Consider the following 23,553-nt stretch of genomic DNA (forward strand, 5'->3'; position numbering starts at 1 on the left):
CTGCAACACAGAAGCATATCAATATTCTACTCTGATACTTCTCTCCTTCCTCTCCCTGATTACCATTAAGCCATATTTTACGGGAACAAAACAGCGCTGAAAGTTATCTTCACTTCATTCAAGTGGCAGCTAAATAACAGCAACATTCTCTTTTAACACATTCCACTCTGGAATGGACATTCAATGCTATGGTCTCCTGGGTGTATGCTTTTTAGCTGATGTGTTTAGATGGTGTTCTTGCCAATATACGTTCTTTGGCCCCTTTATCAGGGAAAAAAAGCTACCTTGAAGTCTGCTTACTCAACCTTCAGATTTCAGAGTAACAGCCGTATTAGTCTGTATCAGCAAAAAGAAAAGGAGGACTTGTGGCACCTTAGAGACTAACACATTTATTTGAGCAGAAGCTTTCGTGTGCTACAGCTCACTTCATCGGATGCATTCACCTTCAGAGGATCTCCTATGAGTAGGGGGAATTTTAAATGGTTTAGAACCATCATAATGGCTCCTACACCACAATCTCTCCCTGCAGCTAGAATTACATTCATTGCCTGGGCATCCTCATGCCCCAGTGATCCCCAGCTGCTGGAATGACCCTTAGCACTACTGGCAGCTGATGTGACACAGAACAAACCTCAGATAAGATGAGAAGTGGCCTGACACACACTGATGCAGGAAATGTGTTTGGGGGAGGGGCGGCTAAAATGAATGAGATGTGCCCTAAGCAGATCCACAGGAACTGTTGATGCACAGAATCCTCCCTCAGGATTTGGGGCTGGTCTACACTAGAAAATTAGGTTGATTTAATTACGTCAGTCAGGGGTGTGAAAAATCCACACCCGAGTGGTGTAGTTAAACCAACCTAAGTCCCCATGTAGACAGCGATTTCATTAAGCTAGCTACCACCCCTTGGGAAGATGAATTACCTATGCTGACGGGAGAATCTCTCCCATCAATGTAGATCATGTCTACATTGCTACAGCTGCAGTGCTGTGCCACCGCGAGCGTTTTAAGTGTAGACAATCTCTTAGAGAGAAATGGGATGGAATGTCTCTACCTCGCTACTAATACAGCCAAAGCGCCAACCACTAACCAAACAGAACTCTTCACAAAATACATTGACCAGTCACGGGCACATTTAAGACATCAAAAAATAGAAGGATAGACAGGCAGAGCATACATTAGGGATGTCTGAACCTCATGGAGTTTGGGATGGAGACAGCTGGGGTTTTTTGCATTCTCAAGACTAAACTGAGTTTGTGAATTTTTATTTTCTATGAAGACCACCCCTGATTTACTTCAGGGCAATTCAATTTTAAAAAACATACTTTTCTAGCTAAGGAAAAGTTTGTGCTACACATTTAGGATAGTATATCCCAGCCGTATCCCTTCCCCCAAAGAGATACCAGATAGTAGCTGCCTTTTATTATTATAGTCACGTTTTCATTCACATTTTTCTCTCCATTCCCATTTCCTTTTTCCACACCTTTCCTTAGTGGAAGGTGAACCTAACAAAGTCTGATTCAAGCATTCCAATCCACTGTGTCACTGTGTTTGAACAGCTTCAAAATCAAGCAAAATTAATTTCCGAGAGCCCATTTTCACTCCATTAGCATATTAATGGTTCCAGATCTAATCCTAGTCTGACTAAAAAATAAGGAAGAGACAAAGATTAGAGACTACGTCTTCATTACAGAGTCAACTTGGGTGATCAGCACCAAAGTCTAAGCACCTAGGTTAATTTAGCATGGGTGCGAGTGTCTGCACTACAAAGCCCTACCCACGTTATCATGTCCTCACTCATTCTGCACTCACTTGTGTGTGTCTGGGGCATATCCCATGGTTCTTTGGATACACTCTAGCATTCATTTTCACTCAGTTGTGCCAACTGCAGGAGACACTGTCTGTCCTTTGGAGGGAATTTTGGGAAGGCCATTGGAGGACAATCAGTACTTGACGGATTTTGATTGAGTCATCACGGCGAAATAAGTGGGTACCAGACAGAGTTAAATCAGAGCCTAGGCTCAGTCTAACTGATATTCCCAGCCAAATCAGATAGCCCTGAATTAATGCACGTCTAACCCCAAGTCAGCTGTTTTTCTGTGTGGATGGGAAGGGAGAGGAGATGCGGCTAAAACCCGGTTATGAGCCCAGCTTGTCTATGCAGTGAAGATGTACCCTAACCCAACCCAGTACAGCAGCATCTGGTCCCCAAAAAGCAAAGTCTTTAACACAAAAGTAAATATGCAGGAACCCACAGTCAATCATCAAAGATTTATAAATGCTATGGTCAACAAAATGAATTGGTGGAGGAGGCTAAATGAATTCGGAAAGTCTCCTATCTGAAGTGTATTTAAAGATAGGATTTTCAATTGAAAGAATACCAAAAACCCACCCGCACATGCCCTGTTGCCCCAGAATATGTGTGGTAATTGGAAGATACGTACATTTTATCCAAGGCATATTTGCCTTGCTAGAGAGAAAAAGTGCAATTTCTATCAGTGAAAAACTGCACAGATCATGTGCTGGAACAAAAAGGTTGTTGCAATAAATAAAAGCAAGAAAATGAACAGCTATTTTTGGATATAAGAGAAGACACAAAGCAAGAGATGGTAAACACCATCTCAGAAGAGTCTCCACTAAATTGAAAACTGATACAAGTGAGAAAGCCTTTGTTACAGTCAAATCCCTGAATCCAGTTTTGGAGAAGAGGACAAGAAGAAACAAAAACACAATACTCAGTTGCTCATTACTCTAGCTACGCAAGAATGGTTCATGGACTCCTTGTATTACACAACAGTAGAACTAAGCAAGAAATATGTTGTACAAAACTTAAGATAGGAACTGCTCAAGGCCTTTAGCCAAATATAGGGTTGCCAAATTTCTAATCGCACAAAACCGAACACCCTAGCCCTGCCCCTTCTCTGAGGCCCTGCCCCTTCCCCGAGGCCCCTTCCCCTGCTCACTACATTCCCTCTCCCTTGGTGGTTCGCTCTCTCCCACCCTCACTCACTTTCAATGGGCTGGAGCAGGGGGTTGGGGTGTGGAAGGAGGTGAGAGCTCCCACTGGGGGTGCAGGCTCTGGGGTGGGGCTGGGGATGAGGGGTTTGGGGTCCAAGAGGGGGCTCCAAGCTGAGGGATTTGGAAAGTGGGAGAGGGCTGGGGGTTGAGACAGGGGGTGGGGTGCAGGAGGGAGTACAGACTCTGGGCTAGGGGTGAAGGCTCTGGGGTGGGGCCAGGGATGAGGGGTTCAGGGCATAGGAGGGGTCTTTGGGCTGGGATAGGGGGTTACGGAGTGGGGGGTGAGGGCTACGGCTGGGGGTGTGGGCATCTGGGGTGGGGCAGAGGATGAAGGGTTAGGAGTGCAGGGGGGCTCCAGGTTTGGGGGAGGCTTAGGTCTGGGACTGGGGCATGGGGTTACCTCAGAAGGCTCCTGGTTAGTGGTTCTGTGAGTCTAAGGCAGGCTCCCTGCCTGTCCTGGCTCCGCGCTGCACCCCGGAAGCGTCCAGCAGGTCCAGCTCCTAGGTGGGGGGGCTGACAGGGGGGCAGGAGGCTCCACGCATTGCTCTCACCAACAGGTACTGCCTCCCCATCTTCCATTTGCCACAGTTCCCAGCCAATTGGAGTGCAGAGCCAGTGCTCGGGGCAGGGGCAGTGCGCAGAGCTCTGTGGCCCCTGTGGCTAGGAGCCAGACCTGCTGGGTGCTTCTGGGATGCAGTGCCGTGCCAGGACAGGTAGGGACTAGCTATTAGACTTTTAACGGCCTGGTTGGCGATGCTGACCAGAGCCACCAGGGTCCCTTTTCGACCCAGCGTTCCGGTCAAAAACCAGACACCTGGCAACCCTAGCCAAATAGGCCCAAGGAAAGATTAGTTTATCATCAAAGAAGTCATTCTGAAACAACTACACACTCTAAACAGACCTCCACACTCCAAAAAGGAAAAAAGAAAAACCATAAAATACTAAATCTAAAACTAATCAATAATTACCTTTTGGAGGTGCTTTTTCAGCTTTCTCCTGTTTTTCAGGCTTGGTTTTGTGAGCAACTGCAAATAAACAGACACAATATTGTACTTATTTAAAAAGACAAAGAGTTCAGATGAAATGAGTAAGCAAAAAACTATTTCAACTGACACCTGGATGCTGGGGCCTGATTGTGTGAAGAAGGAACAGGGCACATTCAGCTACCATTCACTTCAACTCACAAGGTTGTCCCCAAATTAGAGAGCTCACATTTTGTTACATTTATGGATGTAGTTCATCGGAGTTCTCATTTAAAGCTCTACTCAGGAGGAAAGTTATGTTTCACTGACATTGCATGATCCTTTGCAAGAGGGCACACTGAAGGCAGCCTTGGAATAGAGTTCCACGGCCTGAGACACCTCACAGCTGAGAGTTACACTCAGGGCTTGTCTTCGCTATCGGGGTAAGTTGACCTAAGTTACGCTACTTCAGCTACGTGAATAACGTAGCTGGAGTCAACATAGCTTAGGTCGACTTACCCCAATGTCTTCACTGCGCTGCATCAACGGGAGATGCTCTCTGGTCAATTTACCCTACACTTTTTGGGGAGCTGGAGTACCGGGGTCGACTGGAGAGCGCTCTGCCATTGATTTGGTGCGTCTTCACTAGACCCACTAAATTGACACCCGCTGCATCGATTGCAGCAGCATTGATCTCCCCGGTAGTTAAGACAAGCCCTCATTTTGGTTGGAAGTAGTGCAAAGTAACAACAGTCATATAGTACATCATTAATATATGGAGATGGAGAGAGAACTAGCCATAAAGAGGCCAGGCACTACATGGAACTTCTCTTCTTTTTCTTTAGCCAGTAGCCCGAGTCACATTCTGTAGCCCCAAAGGTAGTTGTAGAGTTGGAAGTTCCAGTGTGGTTCCTCTCTCTACCAGCAGCCAAAAAACCCCTTGTGGCAGTTTTAGAGACTTTCATTTCACTGTCCATTTACATTATAAGATTCTTATAAGGACTGAGTTTTCCCCCAGTATTGAACAGCACTGATCACACAATTGGCTTAACAAAAAAATAAAAAGTAAAAGGATTTACTAAGGAAAAAGATTTATTGATATTGTAAGTCAAGTAACATGAAATTGGACAGTAGGTGTTTGTAGGACAGAACCATTACACTGTAAGCTCTTTACAGGCACACAATACAGGCCCCTACTCTAAAAGCACCAAGCACAGTTTGGAGCATAAAATAAATGAGTAGTTCTATCTCAACTAGAAGTTATGGGCCTGATGCAGGAAATTCTGAGTGAAATTCTATGCCCTAACTTATGCAGGAGGCCAGACTAGATGATCATAATGGTTCCTTCTGGCCTTAAAATCTATTACAATCTTAGATCTGCTCCAATAGTAATAATAGTAAGAATGCAAACACTGAGGTTCATGCAAAGTTTGACAAATTCACAAATTGTGCCCAGATTGCAATTTTGCCATTCTTACCACCGCATAGACACTTTCGCAATAAAAATATTGGGAAAATGAACACATTTACCTCAGGACATCATTGTGCTATTTTCAATGTGTAAACCCATGTTAAATGAAGATAATAGCAAAGCTCTGTCTCAGGCTGACTTGTTTTTAGAAGGTGAAAAAACAAAAAGTGGAGGTGAAATAAAAGAGTGTTTAGTTTTCACCAGTCGTGCCAAAGCCGAAGATGTGATTCTACTAAATGCCAGCTTCACTGCTGGTGAGACTTGTTGACTCTTGCTAAGCTTTGTTTATGTGTTCAAATTATTTCAGCCAAAAGCAGTTTTGTCAATAGCACATCCATAGCTGGTTAACCTCCAGGTGAAGATCTTTAAGAACTGAAGGTCCATGAAATCACTGAAATCTAATTATACTGGAAGGTACCTATACATTTTTATATGGAAAAAATAGAATAATCCAGACGTACAAATATTACCTTCCCACTCACCTCAGGCAAGTATTTTTTTGGGACTGTCAAGTATAATAATGATCGGGGATTTATTATTATAACTCATCAACATAAAGGGCATGTGAGTAGATTTTGTACTTTGGATTTATTTTAATGGCATTTTCATAGAACAATCATCTCCTGGAGTTAAAAGGTACCAATGAAGTAGTTCATATGACAGTGGGCATCTGGAAAGATCACGGAGACCACTCAAGATGTCAAAATGTATGCAGCATGAGAGTAGAGTCTGTAAACAGATGTACGCACCATCTCTAAGGTCTCCCGTGTTTGTTTTCATTTCCCATCCCTATCGAAATACAGCCTGCCTTGATGGCACAACAGTGGTACCATGAGAGTAGCTAATCAAGAAAAGCGAAGCTAACAGAGTTGACAAGTTGAACAACTGCCCTAGGAATGCTTCAGTTGGGTAATTTTGTTGTTTGTTTTTTTTAATTATGCGGTTGCTTCTGAAGCATGGATAAAAAAACAACAACATTTTTTATTGGCTACTAATGATAAAATCACCCTCTGCTTAATTACACATGTAATTGTGAGGGCATAATAATACCATGCTTTGTTTTATTTTAAGCTTCCATTTCACAAATAAAAATAAAGTACATTCTTATGAATGGGTTTCTGTCTCTCACTTCTCAACACATCCAGGTCAGGCAATAACACAGGGAGTTCTGTAATTTGCTGTTGGCATGGGCCACATAGGTGCTGGAACTAGGGGCACTGGGGTGCTGCCACACCCCCTGGCTTGAAGTGGTTTCCATCATATACAGGGTTTACAGTTTGGTTCGATGGCTCTCAGCACCCCCACTATACAAATTGTTCCAGCACCCCTGATAGGCCAATAACAAATTACTATCCCCCAGTGCAAGAATGAAGAAAGGAAGAAATTCTTCCACAGAGGGATGTTGTTGAGGCACAGTGTCTCCAGGGGCTACTGCTATAATCTACTCATCATCCCTAGCTCAGGACTGGGCAAAAAGGCACAATCTAGCACTTAGATTTACAGGAACTCTTAAAGTCGTCCCAGTTAACGTCGTTTCATTGTTATGTTGCTGATCAATTAGGGAACATGCTTGTTTAAAGTTGCACAATGCTCCCTTATAACGTCGTTTGGCAGCCTCCTGCTTTGTCCACTGCTTGCAGGAAGAGCAGCCCATTGCAGCTAGCTGGTGGGGGCTTGGAACCGGGGTGGACCGGCAGCCCCCCATTAGCTCCCCATTCCCTGTGCGGCAGCCAGCCACCCAGCAGGCTATCAATTGCCGGCAGTTCAGCTGTCCCTCTCCACACTGCCATGTGCTGTTCCTGCCCTCTGCCTTGGAGCTGCTCTCCAGAGTCTCCTGCTTGCTATGTGGGGGAGGGGGGGAAAGAAGGGGGCTAATGTCAGGGTGTCCCCCACCACCCTGCTCCTGCACCCTGCTTTCCCCATCTTCCATAGAGCAGGGGGGGCACACAACAGGGCTCAGGACAGAGGGAGCTTCCTGGCAGCAGCTGCCATCTCAGCTTGCTGATTAACTTAAAAAGGCAATGTACTTAAGAGTGGGGTCAGCATACTTAAAGGAGCAATGCGCATCGCTCTCTCTCATACACAGGGTGTGTGTCTCTGTCTCTCTCTGCCATGCTGTCTCCCCTCCCTCCATTCGTGCTGCCTTGTAGAGTGTGAGGCTACATTAACAACAATGAGTTAACCCTTGAGGGCTCAGCCAATTGCTAGATCATCATTTAGCACTAAGGCATCCCCTGGGAAATATCCCACCCTCTGACTTCATCACCTCAACCAAGCTTCACAATCATCATCACTGTGTACCAGTATTAAATTGTTTGTTTAAAACTTATACTCTGTGTGTGTGTGTATAAAAAATATAGTCTTTGGTCTGGTGAAAAAATTTTCCCTAGAACCTAAACCCCCACATTTACATTAATTCTTATGGGGAAATTGGATTCACTTAACATTGTTTCGCTTACAGTTGCACTTTTCAGGAACATAACTACAATGTTAAGCAAGGAGTTACTGTATATAGTACAAATGAAATAGAAACCTATATATTGTTCTAGGTACCATTTATATAAGAACATAAGAGCAGCCACACTGGGTCAGACCAAAGATCCATCTAGCCTAGTATCCTGTCTTCTGACAGTGGCCAATGCCAGGTGCCCCAGAGGGAATGAGCAGAACAGCCCATTCCCAGATTCTGGCAAACAGAGGCTAGGGACACCATCCTTGCCCATCCTGACTAATAGCACTGATGGACCTATTCTCCATGAATGTATCTAGTTCTTTTTTGAATCCTGTTATAGTCTTGGCCTTCACAACATCTTCTGGCAAAGTGTTCCACAGGTTGACTGTGCATTGTGTCAAGAAATACTTCCTTTTGTTTGTTTAATTCATTGGGCAACCCTTAGTTCTTGCATTATGAGAAGGAGTAAATAACACTTCCTTATTTATTTTCTCCACACCAACCATGATTTTATATACCTCTATCATATCCCCCCTTAGTTGTCTCTTTTCCAAGGTGAAAAGTCCCAATCTTATTAATCTCTCCTCATATTGAAGTTGATCTATGCCCCCAATCATTTTTTGTTGCCCTTTTGTGAACCTTTTCCAATTCCAATATATCTTTTTTGAGATGGGGTGACTGCATCTGTATGCATTATTCAAGATGTGGGCATACCATGGGTTTATATAGAGGCAATATGATATTTTCTGTCTTATTATCTATCCCTTTCTTAATGATGCCCAACATTCTGTTTGCTTTTTTGATCACTGCTGCACATTGAGTGGATGTTTTCAGAGAACTATCCACAATGACTCCAAGATCTCTTTCTTGAGTGGTAATAGCTAATTTAGACCCCATAATTTTAGATGTATACTTTTAGATGTATACTTGGGATTACGTTTTCCAGTGTGCATTACTTTGCATGTATCAACACTAAATTTCATCTTTTTTTTGCCCATTTTGTTGCCCAGTCACCCAGTTTTGAGAGATCCCTTTGTAACTCTTCACAGTCTGCTTTGGACTTCACTATCTTGAGTAGTTTTGTATCATCTGCAAATTTTGCTACCACATTGTTTACCCCTTTTTCCAGATCATTTATGAATATGTTGAATAGGTCCCAATACAGACCCCTGGGGTACACCACTATTTACCTCTCTCCATTCCGAACTCCTACCCTTTGTTGCCTATCTTTTAACCAGGTTACTGATCCATGAGAGGACCTTCCCTCATCCCATGACAGCTTTGGTGAGGGAACTTGTCAAAGGCTTTCTGAAAATCTAAGTACACTATATCCTTTGGATCCCCTTTGTCCACATACTTGTTGACCCCCTCAAAGAATTCTAATAGATTGGTGAGGCTTGATTTCCCTTTACAAAAACCATGTCGACTCTTCCCAAACAAACCATGTTCATCTAGGTGTTTGATAATTCTGTTCTTAAACCTGATACTGAAGTTAGGCTTACTGGCCTGTAATGGCCAGGATCACCTCTGGAGCCTTTTTAAAAAAAATTGGCATCACATTGGCTATCCTCCAGTCATCTGGTACAGAAGCTGATTTAAATGATAGGTTACATACCACAGTTAGTAGTTCTACAATTTCACATTTGAGTTCCTTCAGAACTCTTGGGCAGGGGCTGCAGGTTTGTAGAAATTTTGGTGGTACCCAGAATATGCAGAGCCTGCACCCCTAAACTCTGCCCCCCACCTGCCTAAGGCTCTGGGAGGGAGTTTGGGTTGGGGGGAGGAGGTCTGGAGTGCAGGTCCTGAGTGGGGGCAGGATATTGGGGTGCAGGAGGGGTGCAGGCTCTGGGAGGGAGTTTGGATGCAGAAGGCGTGAGAGGTTGGGCTCCAGGAGGGAGTTTGGGTGGGGAAGGGGGTCTGGGATGCAGGCTCTGGATGAAGTTTGACTGCTGGGTGCAGGCTCTGGGCTGGGGCAGGGGGTGAGGGGTGCAGCCTCCGTGCTCTGCTACCCCCGGGCACTGCCCTCGCAGCTTCCCTTTGACTGCAGGGACGCTTGGAGTGGGAGCAGTGCAAGTAGACCCAGACCCACCCCACCCAGGGGCCACAGCGATGGGCCAGTAGCCACATGAAGCTAATAGGCAGGAAGCCACTCAGCTCCACTGCGCTGGTGGTGGTGGTGGGGGGGGGGGCATTCTAAATCGCTCGGGGATGCGCAGGGTGGAGTGCCTGGGGCGGAAGGTCAGGCCAAGGGAGAGACACGGCCTCAAATATTGCTGGAGCCAAGCCCGGGCCAGGAATATTCCTTGTGCCCAGGCACCGCGGGCCCATAGAACTCACCGCCTATGCTCTTGGGTGAAAACCATCTGATCCTGGTGACCTATTACGGTTTAGTTTATTAATTTATTTCAAAACCTCCTCTAATGACACCTCAGTCTAGGACAGTTCCTCAGATTTGTCACCTAAAAAGAATGGCTCAGGTTTGGGAATCTCCCTCACATCCTCAGCTGTGAAGACTGATGCAAATAATTGGTTTAATTTCTCCACAATGGCTTTATCGTCTTTGAGTGCTCCTTTAGCACTTCAGTCGTCCAGTGGTCCCATTGGCTGTTCAGCAAGCTTCCTGCTTCTGCTGTACTTAAAAAAATTTTTGCTATTACTTTTTTGAGTCTTTGGCTAGCTGTTCTTCAAATTATTTTTTGGCCTTCCTAATTATATTTTTACACTTCATTTGCCAGAGTTTATGCTCCTTTCTATTTTCCTCAGTAGAATTTAACTTCCACTTTTTAAAGGATGCCTTTTTGCCTCTCACTGCTTCTTTTACTTTGTTGTTTAGCCACAGTGGCACTTCTTTGGTTCTCTTACTATGTTTTTTAATTTGGGGTATACAATTAAGTTGAGCCTCTATTATGGTGTCTTTAAAACGTTTCCATGCAGCTTGCAGGGATTTCACTTTTGGCACTGTACCTTTTAATTTCTGTTTCACTAACTTCCTAATTTCCATATAGTTCCACTTTCTGAAATTAAATGCTACTGTGGTGGGCTGTGGTGGTGTCTTCCACACCACAGGGATGTTAAATTTAATTATATTATGGTCACTATTATCAAGTGGTTCAGCTACATTCATCTCTTGGACCAGATCCTGTGCTCCACTTAGGACTAAATTAAGAATTGCCTCTCCTCTTGTGGGTTCCAGGACAAGCTGCTCTCAGAAGCATTCATTTAAGGTGTCAAGAAACTTTATCTCTCCATCCCGTCCTGAGGTCACATGTACCCAACCAATATGGGGATAGTTGAAATCCCCCATTATTACTGAGTTTTTTAATTTCATAGCCTCTCTAATCTCCCTGAGCATTTCACAGTCACTATCACCATCCTGGTCAGGTGGTTGGTAGTATATCCCTACTGCTATATTCTATAAGTTTAAAAAACAACATAAAGCATCCATCAATCCATCAGCATTCATATTGCACTCGCCATCAGTACCCGGCCTGGGCTGGGGAAGCTAATGATCCAACCAGTGGATCAAATTCAGTGATGAGTCCTGGTCACGTGCCACCTGAGAAATGCTGCACATATGATAAGAAGAAGATGATCTCAGCCTTTATGTTCAATAAAACCATATAGATAGTTGATATATCCAAAAGTCCTTTAAAATCTCCACTCTCCATAGAGTCATCCTTCATTATACTTCCTCCCTCCACAAAAACAAATGGCCTTTGCCCTGAACATCAACAGATGAGGCTATTTTGGACCAAAGAGGAGCCAGGATGAATGCCAATCTCAAGCTCTGGACACCTACCTTTTGGCTGTTCCTTCCGTTCAATCTTTTCTTGTTTTTCAGGTTTCTCTTTGTGAATTACTAGAAATACAAAATAGCGACATAGTCATCTCTGTTACATACGCCACAAATCTAACTATTCCTTCAAAATGATAAAGGGAAAGTATTTGCAAGATACGCTAATGGATTTCAGCTCTGAATCACAGATGCTAGCTTCTCATATATAACAGCAATCTTTCTTAAATTTTCCTATTTGCTTACATGTACAACAGAGATATAGATCTTTTTTTCTAACAAATGAGCCTGTTTATGCTTGTGAAAATTGTTGGATCGTGTATCTGCACCGTAACTGACTATTCAGCTTAATCTCATTTGCAGGATTTGGTTTTGCTCCATTGCATAAGCATGCTGCTCTCAGATCCCAATGTGGGAAACTATTTTGACAGCAGCACTTTCTATTCTTAACAGAAAATGGCTCACACATTGCCTTCCAAGCTGTTCTTTATTTTTGGATGTTACTTCAACCACAAAGACGGATTAGCAAGGATACACGTCTGTAATAAGAACATAACATCAGAAGAATAGCTGTTTAAAACACAGTTAGCTGCACATACCTCCTTTAGCAGAGAGACTTGATGCCTGTAGATAGCCAGCTGCTGACCCACAAGAGTTTGGATATCAAGAGTTTGGATATCATAGTATCCCAGCTCATAAAGAACTGCATGTAAAAATGCCCACCACCACAAAACCCCCATGAAGGACTAAATTGGTGGTGTTTTATGGAAAAAGGAAGAGACATTTTCTCTCCTCACCTCAATTTTCTGGCAAAAACTAAAATAGAGTCATGCCAAGTGGATGACTTGTCACTTCTGCATGCATATACGTTCCTGCCCTGCTCTACTCGCAATTATTTTTTAGCAAATTTTACTTTATCAGAAGTGCTAAGAAGCAGCACAAATGACATGATTTTCTTGTTTAAATATTTCTTCCTAAAATCATGACTCAGTGCGTATTTCGTTAAACCAAATGTTTGTTGCAAATGTTCCCTAATTTCATCATTTCCTCACATGTGAAAATGTTAGCAAATAAAATGTCAATAACAAGCAAACAATTTTTATTACTACTCACTAGTGTAATGGGAAGAAGTAGAGGACTTTTCAAAGCCACCTAAAGGATTTGGAATCCCAATTTACACTATAATGAACGGGAACTGAGGATGGGATCCAACTTTTAGGTGCCCAGAAAAATCATAGGAACAATATCATGATCCACAAAGCGAAGTTAGGCACCTAGGCTCCCTACACAATGAATGAGGAAAGATAAGTGCCTTAGAATGAATCCACAAAAGCCCACACACTAGTTGGGGAGCCACCTAAGCTAACCAATGGGAGCAGCTGTCAAGAGGGGTGTGTCCTAAATCCTATTCCTCATTGGGAGACAGCCCCTAAATTTGGGCTGCAGGGAAGTGTCTATTTCTGCTTAGTGAACAGGAACCTCCTGGACTCAGGCAGCTTAGGAGTCTCTTGCAGGAATGAGGAGAGGTGGTGGTGATGCAGCTGCTGCCATCCACCTTATAACTTTTAGCCCAATGACTAGAGCGCTTGCTTGGGAAGTGGAAGCTCGAGGTTCAATTCCTCTGTCTGCCAGAGGTGGGAGACCCCTGTTTAAATCCTAAGGAGAGTTCTCTAACCATTGAGCTACAAGGCGGCCCCACAGCTGACTGTCCCAATCTCTTATGCTGAAGCTGTTCCACTGTGAATGTGGATAAATAATAAAAGTGGTTGGAGCAGGGAGATTGGACCCTGGACCTTCCATCTCCCAGGTGGATGCCTAACCCCTGAGTCATTCTCACTCTCTCTCTGGCCCAATAACTATTTAAGTATTTATCCATAGTGAAACAGTCATTTGGGCCAGAGAGAGAGAGAGAGAGAGAACAAGCAAAAGAACGACTTTGTAGTCCGGTGGTCAGGGAAAAAGCTTTCACAAGGGAGATGGAGCGATTCCCCACATCAGACTATCCAATAGTTCACAAGTTAGAGCACTCTTCTGAGATGTGGGAATTGAACCCACATCTATCACATCCCAAGCAAGCATCTACTCACGATGTTAAAAGTTTTTAAAGGTGGGCACTGGCACCTCCTCCTCCAGCCAGATTTTGAATGGGACCCAATCCAGTAGGCAACCTCTGAGCACAGCTACCAGACTGGGGCCCGTATGTGACTTAGACAGACTAATGTCCATCTTTCTTCAGAGGGGGAAATCACTCTGAGGCTTAGTGAGGAGATATACATCCAGACACCTAGAGGGAGGCAGCAGGGCACACGCCTAAAGGGAGAAACATAGGTGTCTAGGGAACTTTTATCCTAAAAACTTAGGTGCCAAGTGAGTTTAGGTGCCTAGTGGGTTTGGCAAGAGTTCAGTGGAACACAGTGGATCCAAAACTGGGACTTAGATGCCTATGTCTGGGGTTGAAGTGCTAAAGTGTCTTGATGGATCTGGGCCAGGGTGTCCAAATCCCTTACGTGGCTTTGAAAACCACATAAGTAATGTACTCTCACAGGCTTTTGGGATTCAGTGTGTGTTTTAGGATGCTCAGTCATGTAACAAGAAAAAGTAAGATGGTGTCCCCTGTCGTTACCCCTTTTGGCAGGGGTAAGGATATTGAAGCAGTAACAGGAATACATGCTCTTGCATGATGTTTGCATGTGAAAAAAGTAGCAAATTCAATTAAGGTGCACAACTTTTCATAGAGCTGTGCTGCCAGCTTTTGAGAGAAAGTCAGCACAATTCTGCTACTGACAGCTTTCCTACTGGTTGTTCATCCTCTGTGATGCATGAGCTTTTTTCATTTGATGACACTCCTTGTAAATGCTAGAAAGAATAGCTGAACTATGTAGACAGGGTGATGACCATTCATGTGCTTTTTTAGCCATCAATGAAATGGCTGCATATGACCTATTAAGACTACTTAAGGTGTCATACATGTATATAGGAGACAAATCATCCTTCACAAAGGCCCCTTTCACTCCACTTCCCTATGGCATCTCCCTATTTCATGTTTTGGCATCAGAGACCAAAATGAACCTTGAAAGAGACATGCTGAGTACAAAGACACAAATTATGCAGAGAGGGCCTGTTTCTGATTTACACTAAGGCCCACGTACACCTCATGGTAGGCTGCATAAAGGATCCTTAAAGTAGTTATGAATGTAATTTATGCCCATTTTAAAATCCTTTTGCATTACCAGAGTGGTACAAAGTGACCTTAGCATAAATGAAAAATATGTATGCTTCTGTAGGCCGCAAGGTAAATGGGGAGTGCAGACAAATTGGCTCCTTTGTGAGGGATTAAAAGTAGTTTGATGAATCTGGGCACGTAGCCTGGAATGTGGAAAAGCATTGTGGAAGGCTGGCATAAGCATAATTTGTTGGGTTTTTTTTACAGTAAGCTGAAGGAATGTTCTAATTAGTCTGAGAGTCTTATCCTCCATGCTGGTATCACAGTAGCCTCAGAATATGGTAATCTCAGCTTGTAGAGTTTAGCACTACCTCATATGGAGACGGTCAGAGCTATGACTTCAGGCAACAAATTTATCTGGGAAGGGCAGGTGTTGCCAAAATTAAAGTGATCACATTCCAGGGCTGTGGTGATGAGGCATTTTTGACTCCTCAATCACAATGAAGGTCTGCAGCAGTCAGGCCACCTGACTCCACTGAGGCCTTTTGATCTAATACATTTAAATGTCACATTTTCATAAATTAATCAAATTAAAATAAACTCATTGCTTTTTATGGAATCTCTCATGTTCAACTTTAGAAGGGAGGCCTCAAAGCCATATTACATACAATATCTCAAGTTCTACAGACATGGAGGCCTGGATGGGTTGGTGCCACATTTTTTCACCACTAGCAGGAGTCAGACTAGAATAATGTGAGTATCCTTCTCTTCTAGCATGCTTAAATCATCCACTTAACAAAGCTCTCAGTCTCAGTCTGACCAGGGCTGGGCAGGTGCTAAAATCAAGATTGAGTCTTTGCATAGCAATGCAGTTATGCTACTGGGAGACACATCTGGATTTATATACAGCACTTCTGTATACAAAATTGGGAAATGCCAGGTTTAAGGTTGCCTGTGCAATCTTAATTTGGCCCGCTTGTGCCTAGGGATTATGATATAGCCCTGGATCTAAAAAGGGACTTAGGTATTGTGTGACATGTAGCACCTAGAAAAATGACTGGACTTCACAAAGCTTGAGTTAGGTGCCCAGGCTCCATATAGAATGCATGGGGAGAGCTAGTCATTTAAGAATGGGATCCACAAAGACCAGTGAGCTAGGCAGCTTCCTGCCTATGCTAGCCAATAGCAGATGCCGATGAGAGGGTTGTGTCCTAAACTCTGCCCTCTCTGGGAGTAACGCACCTAAATCCAAACTGCAGGGAGGTGTCTAACTATGCTTGGGATCCACAACTAGGAACCCTCTCCTGGATTTACACAGCTAAGCCATTTTTTGCAAGAAAGACCAGAGGAAGAGGTGGTGATGGTGCTACGGCTTCCCTCATAGCTTTTAGTCCAGTGGTTAGAGCACTCAGCTGAGATGTGTGATCCAGGTTCGATTCTCGTTACGTCTGACAAGGAGAAAAGATTCAAACAGGGGTCTCCCACTTCTCAGGCACATGCCCTAACCACCGGGCTATGGGATAGTCTTGTATAAGTGTCTCTCAATCTCTCTTGTTGAATCTGGTCCACTTTTGATAAATACTCAAACAGTCATTGGGCCAACAAAAGAGACTGACTCTGTAGCGTGGGGGTTTGGGCACCCACATGGGAGAGCCAGGGTCCAATTCCTCTACTCTAATGACTAGTTAAGTATTTATCCAGCCTGGAGCAACTTCAACTGGGGGTTGAGAGAGAGAGAGAGAGAGAGAGAGAGAGACTTTACTAAGCTCTGTGAGATTCAACACCATTGTTTTTCTTTTTGCTGTTCCCTGACTTGCTCACCTTCCAACTTCTGCCACAAAGGAGGTCCCACAGACAGTCTCCTTCATTACACATCCCTAATACATCATTCCCTGAGCACCATCTGTCCTGTGTACTGAATTCTTGACTTTTCAATTTTAACATTCCTTTCATGTAGTGTTTGGTAATAGCTTATGAACAGTAGATATAGGCCCAAAACAGAAACACTGAGCAGGTCCCACAAAACTTTGGGAAGATTACTGATCCAGATATGTTTCAGCAATCCTGATTCAGCATTCAGGATCATCTCTATAATAAACGTACATTAGGACCCCCAAATCTAAACACTTCTGCCAAGGAATGTGCTCCCTAGCTGGGGAGATAGGTTGGCTGCCACAGAGCTGTGGAACTTGGAAACCCAGAGAGCCCTGTTTCTCAAGCTCCCCACCAGCCTGGCTGCCAAGAAGCTGCAGAGCTCAGGGAGGCAGGTTGATGAGCTGTGAGGAAACCAGGCTGTCTGGCCGGCCAGCCTGTCTGGTTTCCATCAAATGTTTTTTAAAAGATTTTCGATCAGCTCTAACATTAAGGTTGCAAAGTCAAACCCTCAGAAGTTAAAAAAAGCCAGCATTAAGCCTTACTGTACAGCCTTAACTAAACTCCTTTGTGCATGTGCCATTATCATATGGTCTTCAATTATATGATCACATCCTTTTTTGGGGGGAGGAGGTGAGGACAAGATCCCTAACTCATCCAGTGCACAATATATTCCGAAAATTAAGAAGCAAAAGCAAAACTAGTTCTGCTGCATTGGCACAAATTGTGATTTCCCATAGTTTGGGCAAATCTGGCTGATTTCCATGTGAATAGAAAAAAAGCACTTTTTATTTTCCTCCTGCCAAATTTCAAATCCCAAACCATGGAGATGTTGGAGCTGTTGAGAAAAACAGCTGGAATGTGTTTTTAATAATACTGACAACATTTCCTCTGTCCCTAGTCTCATTTTTTGAAATTGCTTAACCATTTTTGATGAAACTTTAAAAGAAAATTTAGACTGGGGCAGAGAGCAAGCATGGAAAATTTCATCCTGAATGGTTAAAGTGTGGCAAACTTATAAGAAATTGAGCACAGGAGCTTATAATGGAAAGTGTTAAGACTCCTTAACTACATACTATTCTAGGCATTGCTACCCACTTCACCGACAATAAAAAACAGATGTGAGGAGCACATTTCTGATATTTTCCAAAACACTAATCATCTGATAGTATATTTAATCTGCACCAAATGAAAAAAGAAAGTGCAGGGGAGTCAAATTTAGTCTGCTCAGTTAAAAAGTTGGAGAGAGTGTTGGGTAACATTTCTGTGCCCAAAATGAGCAAGGGAAAAAAGAGATTAAGGAGGCATTAATTCCATATCTTAGCAAAGTAAAAATAGTTCTCAGCTCAGTAAGACTTAGGGTGATGAGTGTAGTACTGATGAAGAAGAAAATGTTTGCGCCAATTAACTGAATTAGGGCTTGTCTACACAGGGACATCCAGGAAATGCTGAATTAACTAAAGCTGTGAAGTTAAAGCACATTAAACCTCTGTGTGGACACTCCATTCAGAAGTAAAGCAGCCTTAGTTCATTATAGCTTCTTTCTTCAAGATTACAATATAGTGAACTAAGGCCACTATACTTCTGAATGAGAAGGTGCACACAAGGGTTTAATGTGCTTTAATTTACATGCTTTAACTTCAACACCTTTAGTTAATTCATCTTAACATTCCTGAATGTGTCTGTGTTGACAAACCCTCTAATGAAGCTTAAAATTAGATTTGTGCGAAAGTCACACTGAATGTGAAACCCACTTGAACTGAGACTTGGGCTTGAGGACAGATTCATTTGTGAACCGCAGTGTATTCTTAACAAAAGTTTATGAATTTACAGTCTTGGATTTTGTAGCTGTGCATACAACTTCAGAATCTCTCTTTCTCCTCCCTTTTTAAATTAAAGTGAGAGCCCTCTTGCTCTTTTCCCTTGGGATACCTCCAACAGGTGTTCAAGTGGAGCTGGTTGCCAACTCCTAGCATGTTATTATTCAGAGGGTTGCCAAGTTACGGCTGATGCCTTCTCCTCAGTCCTAACATATCATCTTATGAAGAGGGTAAAAATTTCACTGTCATCATAGGAAGTGAGAATAAAGAAAGACCCACTTCTCACACTTGGCTTTATTTGAGGTAGCCTCATAATCCTTAGCATAATTTCTACTTAAAAAGCAAACATACCCATTGCCTAATATTGTGGTTATGAGCTTCCATGTTAAGGATTATTGATGTTCTTTCAATCCCACCCAAGTAGAGCCTGCTGGCAGTGAGAGCAGGAGTGGTCATTGTGCTCCTGCTTCTCTGCTTTGGGAGCCAGAGGGAAAATGGCAACAGCCCATTCTGGTGGATCCTAAAAAGGGCTGATGAGGGAGAGAAAAGCCCTGGTTCCCTTAAAGTCCTTAGGAGATGGGAGTGGGACATCAAGTCCCAGGAAGAAGGTACGGGAGAATGAGAAGTAAGAACATAGAATCATAGGACTGGAAGGGACTTCAAGAGGTCATCTAGTTCAGTCCCCTGCACTCGTGGCAGGACTAAGTATTAGTTAGACAATTTCTGACAGGTGTTTATTTAACCTGCTCTTAAAAATCTCCAATGATGGAGATTCCACAACCTTCCTAGGCAATTTATTCCAGTGCTTAACCACCCTGACAGTTAGGAAGTTTTTCCTAATGTCCAACGTAAACCGCCCTTGCTGCAATCTAAGCCCATTGCTTCTTGTCCTATCCTCAGAGGTTAAGAACAATTTTTCTCCCTCCTCCTTGTAACAACCTTTTATGTACTTGAAAACTAAAACTGTTATCATGTCCCCTCTCAATTGTCTCTTTTCCAGACTAAACAGAACCCAGTTTTTTCAATCTTCCCTCATAGGTCATGTTTTCTAGACCTTTAATCATTTTTGTTGCTCTTCTCTGGACTCTCTCCAATTTGTCCACATCTTTCCTGAAATGTGGCACCCAGAACTGGACACAATTCTCCAATTGAGGCCTAATCAGCGCGTAAGAACATAAGAACATTTGTTTCTTAAAATAAAGACAGGTTTAGCCTGTGATGTTATCTGGTTTATCTTCATTTGCTATAGTTGCATACTGCTACTCTGTGTTCTGCAAAAGAATTCCTCTCTATGAGCCAGGTGTTACCAGGGCACTTACCCAGCTTCTGAGTTTGATGCATTTGAAATTTAGTGAGTTTCCTGTCCATGTCATATAAAAAGATCTTCAGTTTTTGTACACCCATTATTTCATCACAACTCCAAATCAGAGTTGGATTGAATTATTTTCATAAATCAGAATGGTCTTGTAAAGGAAAACTCTATATGGATGCTCTCAGTATTCTTACTATACAGCCTTTCTCTGATATTTTGAGTTATATCATTCCTAGGGAGTGTGCCCCACAACATGGGTATATTCCATAGAAGGACAACACAAGCTAATGCTAATTAATAAATACTGTGACATCATTCCTTAAATCACTGTGTTGTTAAGGCACTACTGTCAGAATTAGTGCTTTGTTGGATCTGTTCTCAGATTATTTCCTTTCCTTAAAATACATTTTTCTAAGTACAGTAACTGTATTTTACTTTGCAATTAGTAGTTTCAGAAAAGATTTGAATAAAATGTTTAATTATAGGCAGAGCTAACAGTGTAAGGTTGCCTAATACTTTTCATTATAAGACCCTCTTTTCAGTTGCTTTTGGCTTTCCCAGATTTTAAATATTGGGCTGAAATTTTCCATGCCAAGTGTCTGTTTCGGGCTGAATTTGTTTTTGAAAATTACAGAAAAATTGGTTCAGTTGTTTCAAAAATGAGATTATGGAAAAATATATTTTTTGCCCATAATAAACAATTCTTACAACCATTTTTATTGAGAAGTTGTAATGCCTCCACATGCTTCAGAAGAGAGACTTGAAATTTGGCAGAGAAATTTCCCTAGTATCAGAAAAGTGTTTTTTACTCTCTCCATGAAAATTCACAGAAATTTGGCCAAGTTATAAACCTCTGAAAATTGCCACTTGCACATGCTCCGGATAGGTTTGTTAGAGGCCGACAGCAACATTTTCCAAAGATTTCTTTGCACTGAACATGCTCCAGCCTGGGGCTGCAGAATCTGAACAGGACTTTTCTGGCTGCCAGGGAACACTGTGGTGATGGCCGTAAGAACTGAGAGTAGGACATCTGTCTTTCCTGTAACATAGTATAGGATCTTGTCAGTAAAAACTGAATTTTAATACATATATAAGAGACCAAATCAAGGCTGCCTGGGCAATTTTTATTTTGACAATTTTTAAACTTCTGAGTGCTTGACTATGCAACCCTAATGTTCTTTTAATGTAGGTTTTTATGTAATTATATTTAGAGACAGATGAATAGGTAGACTGGGACCTACTGGGGTCAAGGAGTATGTCTTTATATGTGGCCATACAATGCATAGTTCAATAAGCCCCTGATCCTGATTAGGAACTTCCTGAATGCTCCTGCAATATACTATAATTTTAATAAATATGTTATCTATTACAAACACATATATAAATAGTAATTACCTTTTGGTGCTGGTTTTTCAAGTTTTTCTTGTCTGTCAGGCTTGTCTTTACGAATTTCTGGAAAGAACACAATTAATAGTTTATTTATTGGGAGGGGGGAATTCTCAAATAGCAATAAAGAAAATAAATTATAATAAAAATAACAAATAAATTATAAAGATATATTAAAGATTCATGGATCTCTAAGCTGTATATTTGGAATCATATGTGACAAAATTCTGGCCATATAAAAAGCATTATTCTCAGTGTGTACTATTGTTTCTATAATTCATAGCTTTTTATTCATTCCTAAGAGTAGGAAAAAAGTATATCCTTGTTTTAAAAAAGATCTTCCTGCCATTAACTATTATGGATTCTACACTGTAAATACCTTGCAAAAGGTCACACTTAATATTAAGTGCCTACAATAAGGATTCAGTTTTAAATATAGTAAAACAGTTATCAATTGTTTTGTTTATATGTAAAACTATATAAAAATACATAAAGAGTTATTGAATTTCAATAAAAAATGTTCTTACTAAGCATTTGTGATTATATTTAATAAACATTGAATAATTACTGAAACTAAATAAACATCTTAGATTGATCAAGACAGACATTTCATGTTAAATATGAATTCCATTCACTTAGGTGTATATTTAAAATTCAAGTTCCTTTGGGGAGAGAATGTAGTTTTTCTGTAGTTTGGATAGGCCCAGGACACCATTAACATTGGAATAACAGGTAATAATGTTTAGATTTTATAACATATAATAGAGATAAGTTTCCAGAATTGAGGGTCAGAGCCCATAGCAATGACTAAGGATATAATATTATACCATAATGGGCAAACTTTACTGATTAATTTAAATTAACTGATTGCCTGGGACTTGTTTTGATTGAAAGAGTGAAATGCAGTGATAGGAAATTCAAAGAATGCAGCTGTATCAAAATGTTTAACTGGTCTGTCTTCAAGTAACTTTTAAAAACTGCAATTAATGTTGAATGGTTGATTATTGTATTCTAATTTATACATCCCAATCAGGACAGGCTATACTACATTTTACCTCACTTTTCTATAATAACTCAATGTACTGATCCTAGAATTATTCCAACACTATCAAATCTTAAAAATCATGGGCAGCTTGTTATTGTACTTGTCTTGCCCACACGAAAACAAACACAAATTCAGAAATACCTCACAACATTACCTTTTGTGTGCTTTCCAGTATTTACACTGGAATATCTCCTTCCCCAAAATCGGCATCTTCCACTTTTTTGGAGGGCTTGTATAACCCAAAGAACAAAGCACAGCCCTGTTCCAAGTCTACATCATAGGTGCTGAGTCTGTGGGTTCTCCAGGGCTCAAACACCCACAGGAAAAAATAGACAGTGCTCTGCAACCACCAGCCACAGGTGTTCAGCAGGGCCTGGGGCTGGCCACCGATCAGCTGTTCAGTGGCTGATGGGAGGCACTTGGGGGAGGGTGGAGAGGAACCAGTGGCGGGCGGGGGGGGGGCCTTGTGGGAGGGGCTGAGAGCAGCGAGTGAGGGGCAGGCGGGGGAAAATCTGGGGGAGGGGGCAGAGCAGGGTGAGAAGAGGCTGAGAGAGGGTGGAGCCTCAGGGAAGGGGTGGAGTGGGGTGGGGCCTCCATCAGGAAAAATAAGAGTCAGCACCTATGGTCTACATAATTTAGAAGTTAACTTATTTAGGAACTGGACTGGAGAATGCTTGTGTAAAACCGACAGACCCTGGTTGTCGGCATGCGGGATCGAACCAGGGACCTCAGTGCACGAGCCTCTACTGCATGAGCTAAAAGCCATTTGGCTCTTAGCTAAAGCTGTAAAGCAGACTCATTCATCACTCTCTCTCTAAGTGCCACTAGATGGGACAGAACACCACACCCAGGAGGTGTGTGGATTACACTTGCTTGTCTTAATGTTTTAGCAATTGTCTGCTCTCCTGTCAGCCCACAAAATACTGTGCCATTTCTTCTGTAGAAAATTTCATCTGTGACTTTGGTACTATACTAGTGCCATAGGCCTTATACTTGATTTAATCTCATGTATCAAAAATACAGTCATGGCAAACAAAGAACATTTATATTATACAGACTTTAAAAACAGATCTCCCCCTCCCGCCAAAAATCAAGGTTCTGGTTGCTAACATTTGGGAAAAAATAACAAGTGATATCAAAGTGGACATTTGGTAAACCCATTAAGACTATGTAGACTGTCTGCATTAGTGTAATATGAGCACACCTCCTGGAATGTGAAACTGATATCAGACACTAGACCAAATTAATCCCTGATGTGA

At 42.3% G+C, this 23,553-nt stretch overlaps 1 protein-coding gene across 1 annotated transcript in view; it reads right to left on the bottom strand.

Annotated features, from left to right (window-relative positions):
- The window catches only part of TRDN (triadin), a 260,739-nt gene that overhangs the window by 196,842 nt on the left and 40,344 nt on the right, over nucleotides 1–23,553 (bottom strand). Inside the window, exons 5-7 of the mRNA XM_078852185.1 lie at nucleotides 21,259–21,315; nucleotides 11,703–11,762; nucleotides 3,987–4,043 (exon numbers count right to left, since the gene is read on the bottom strand). Coding sequence (XP_078708311.1) covers nucleotides 3,987–4,043; nucleotides 11,703–11,762; nucleotides 21,259–21,315 — 174 coding nt within the window. The remainder of the gene's footprint in view (nucleotides 1–3,986; nucleotides 4,044–11,702; nucleotides 11,763–21,258; nucleotides 21,316–23,553) is intronic.

The sequence above is a fragment of the Lepidochelys kempii genome, chromosome 3 (genome assembly GCF_965140285.1).
Source record: "Lepidochelys kempii isolate rLepKem1 chromosome 3, rLepKem1.hap1, whole genome shotgun sequence".
Lineage (NCBI taxonomy): Eukaryota > Metazoa > Chordata > Testudines > Cheloniidae > Lepidochelys > Lepidochelys kempii.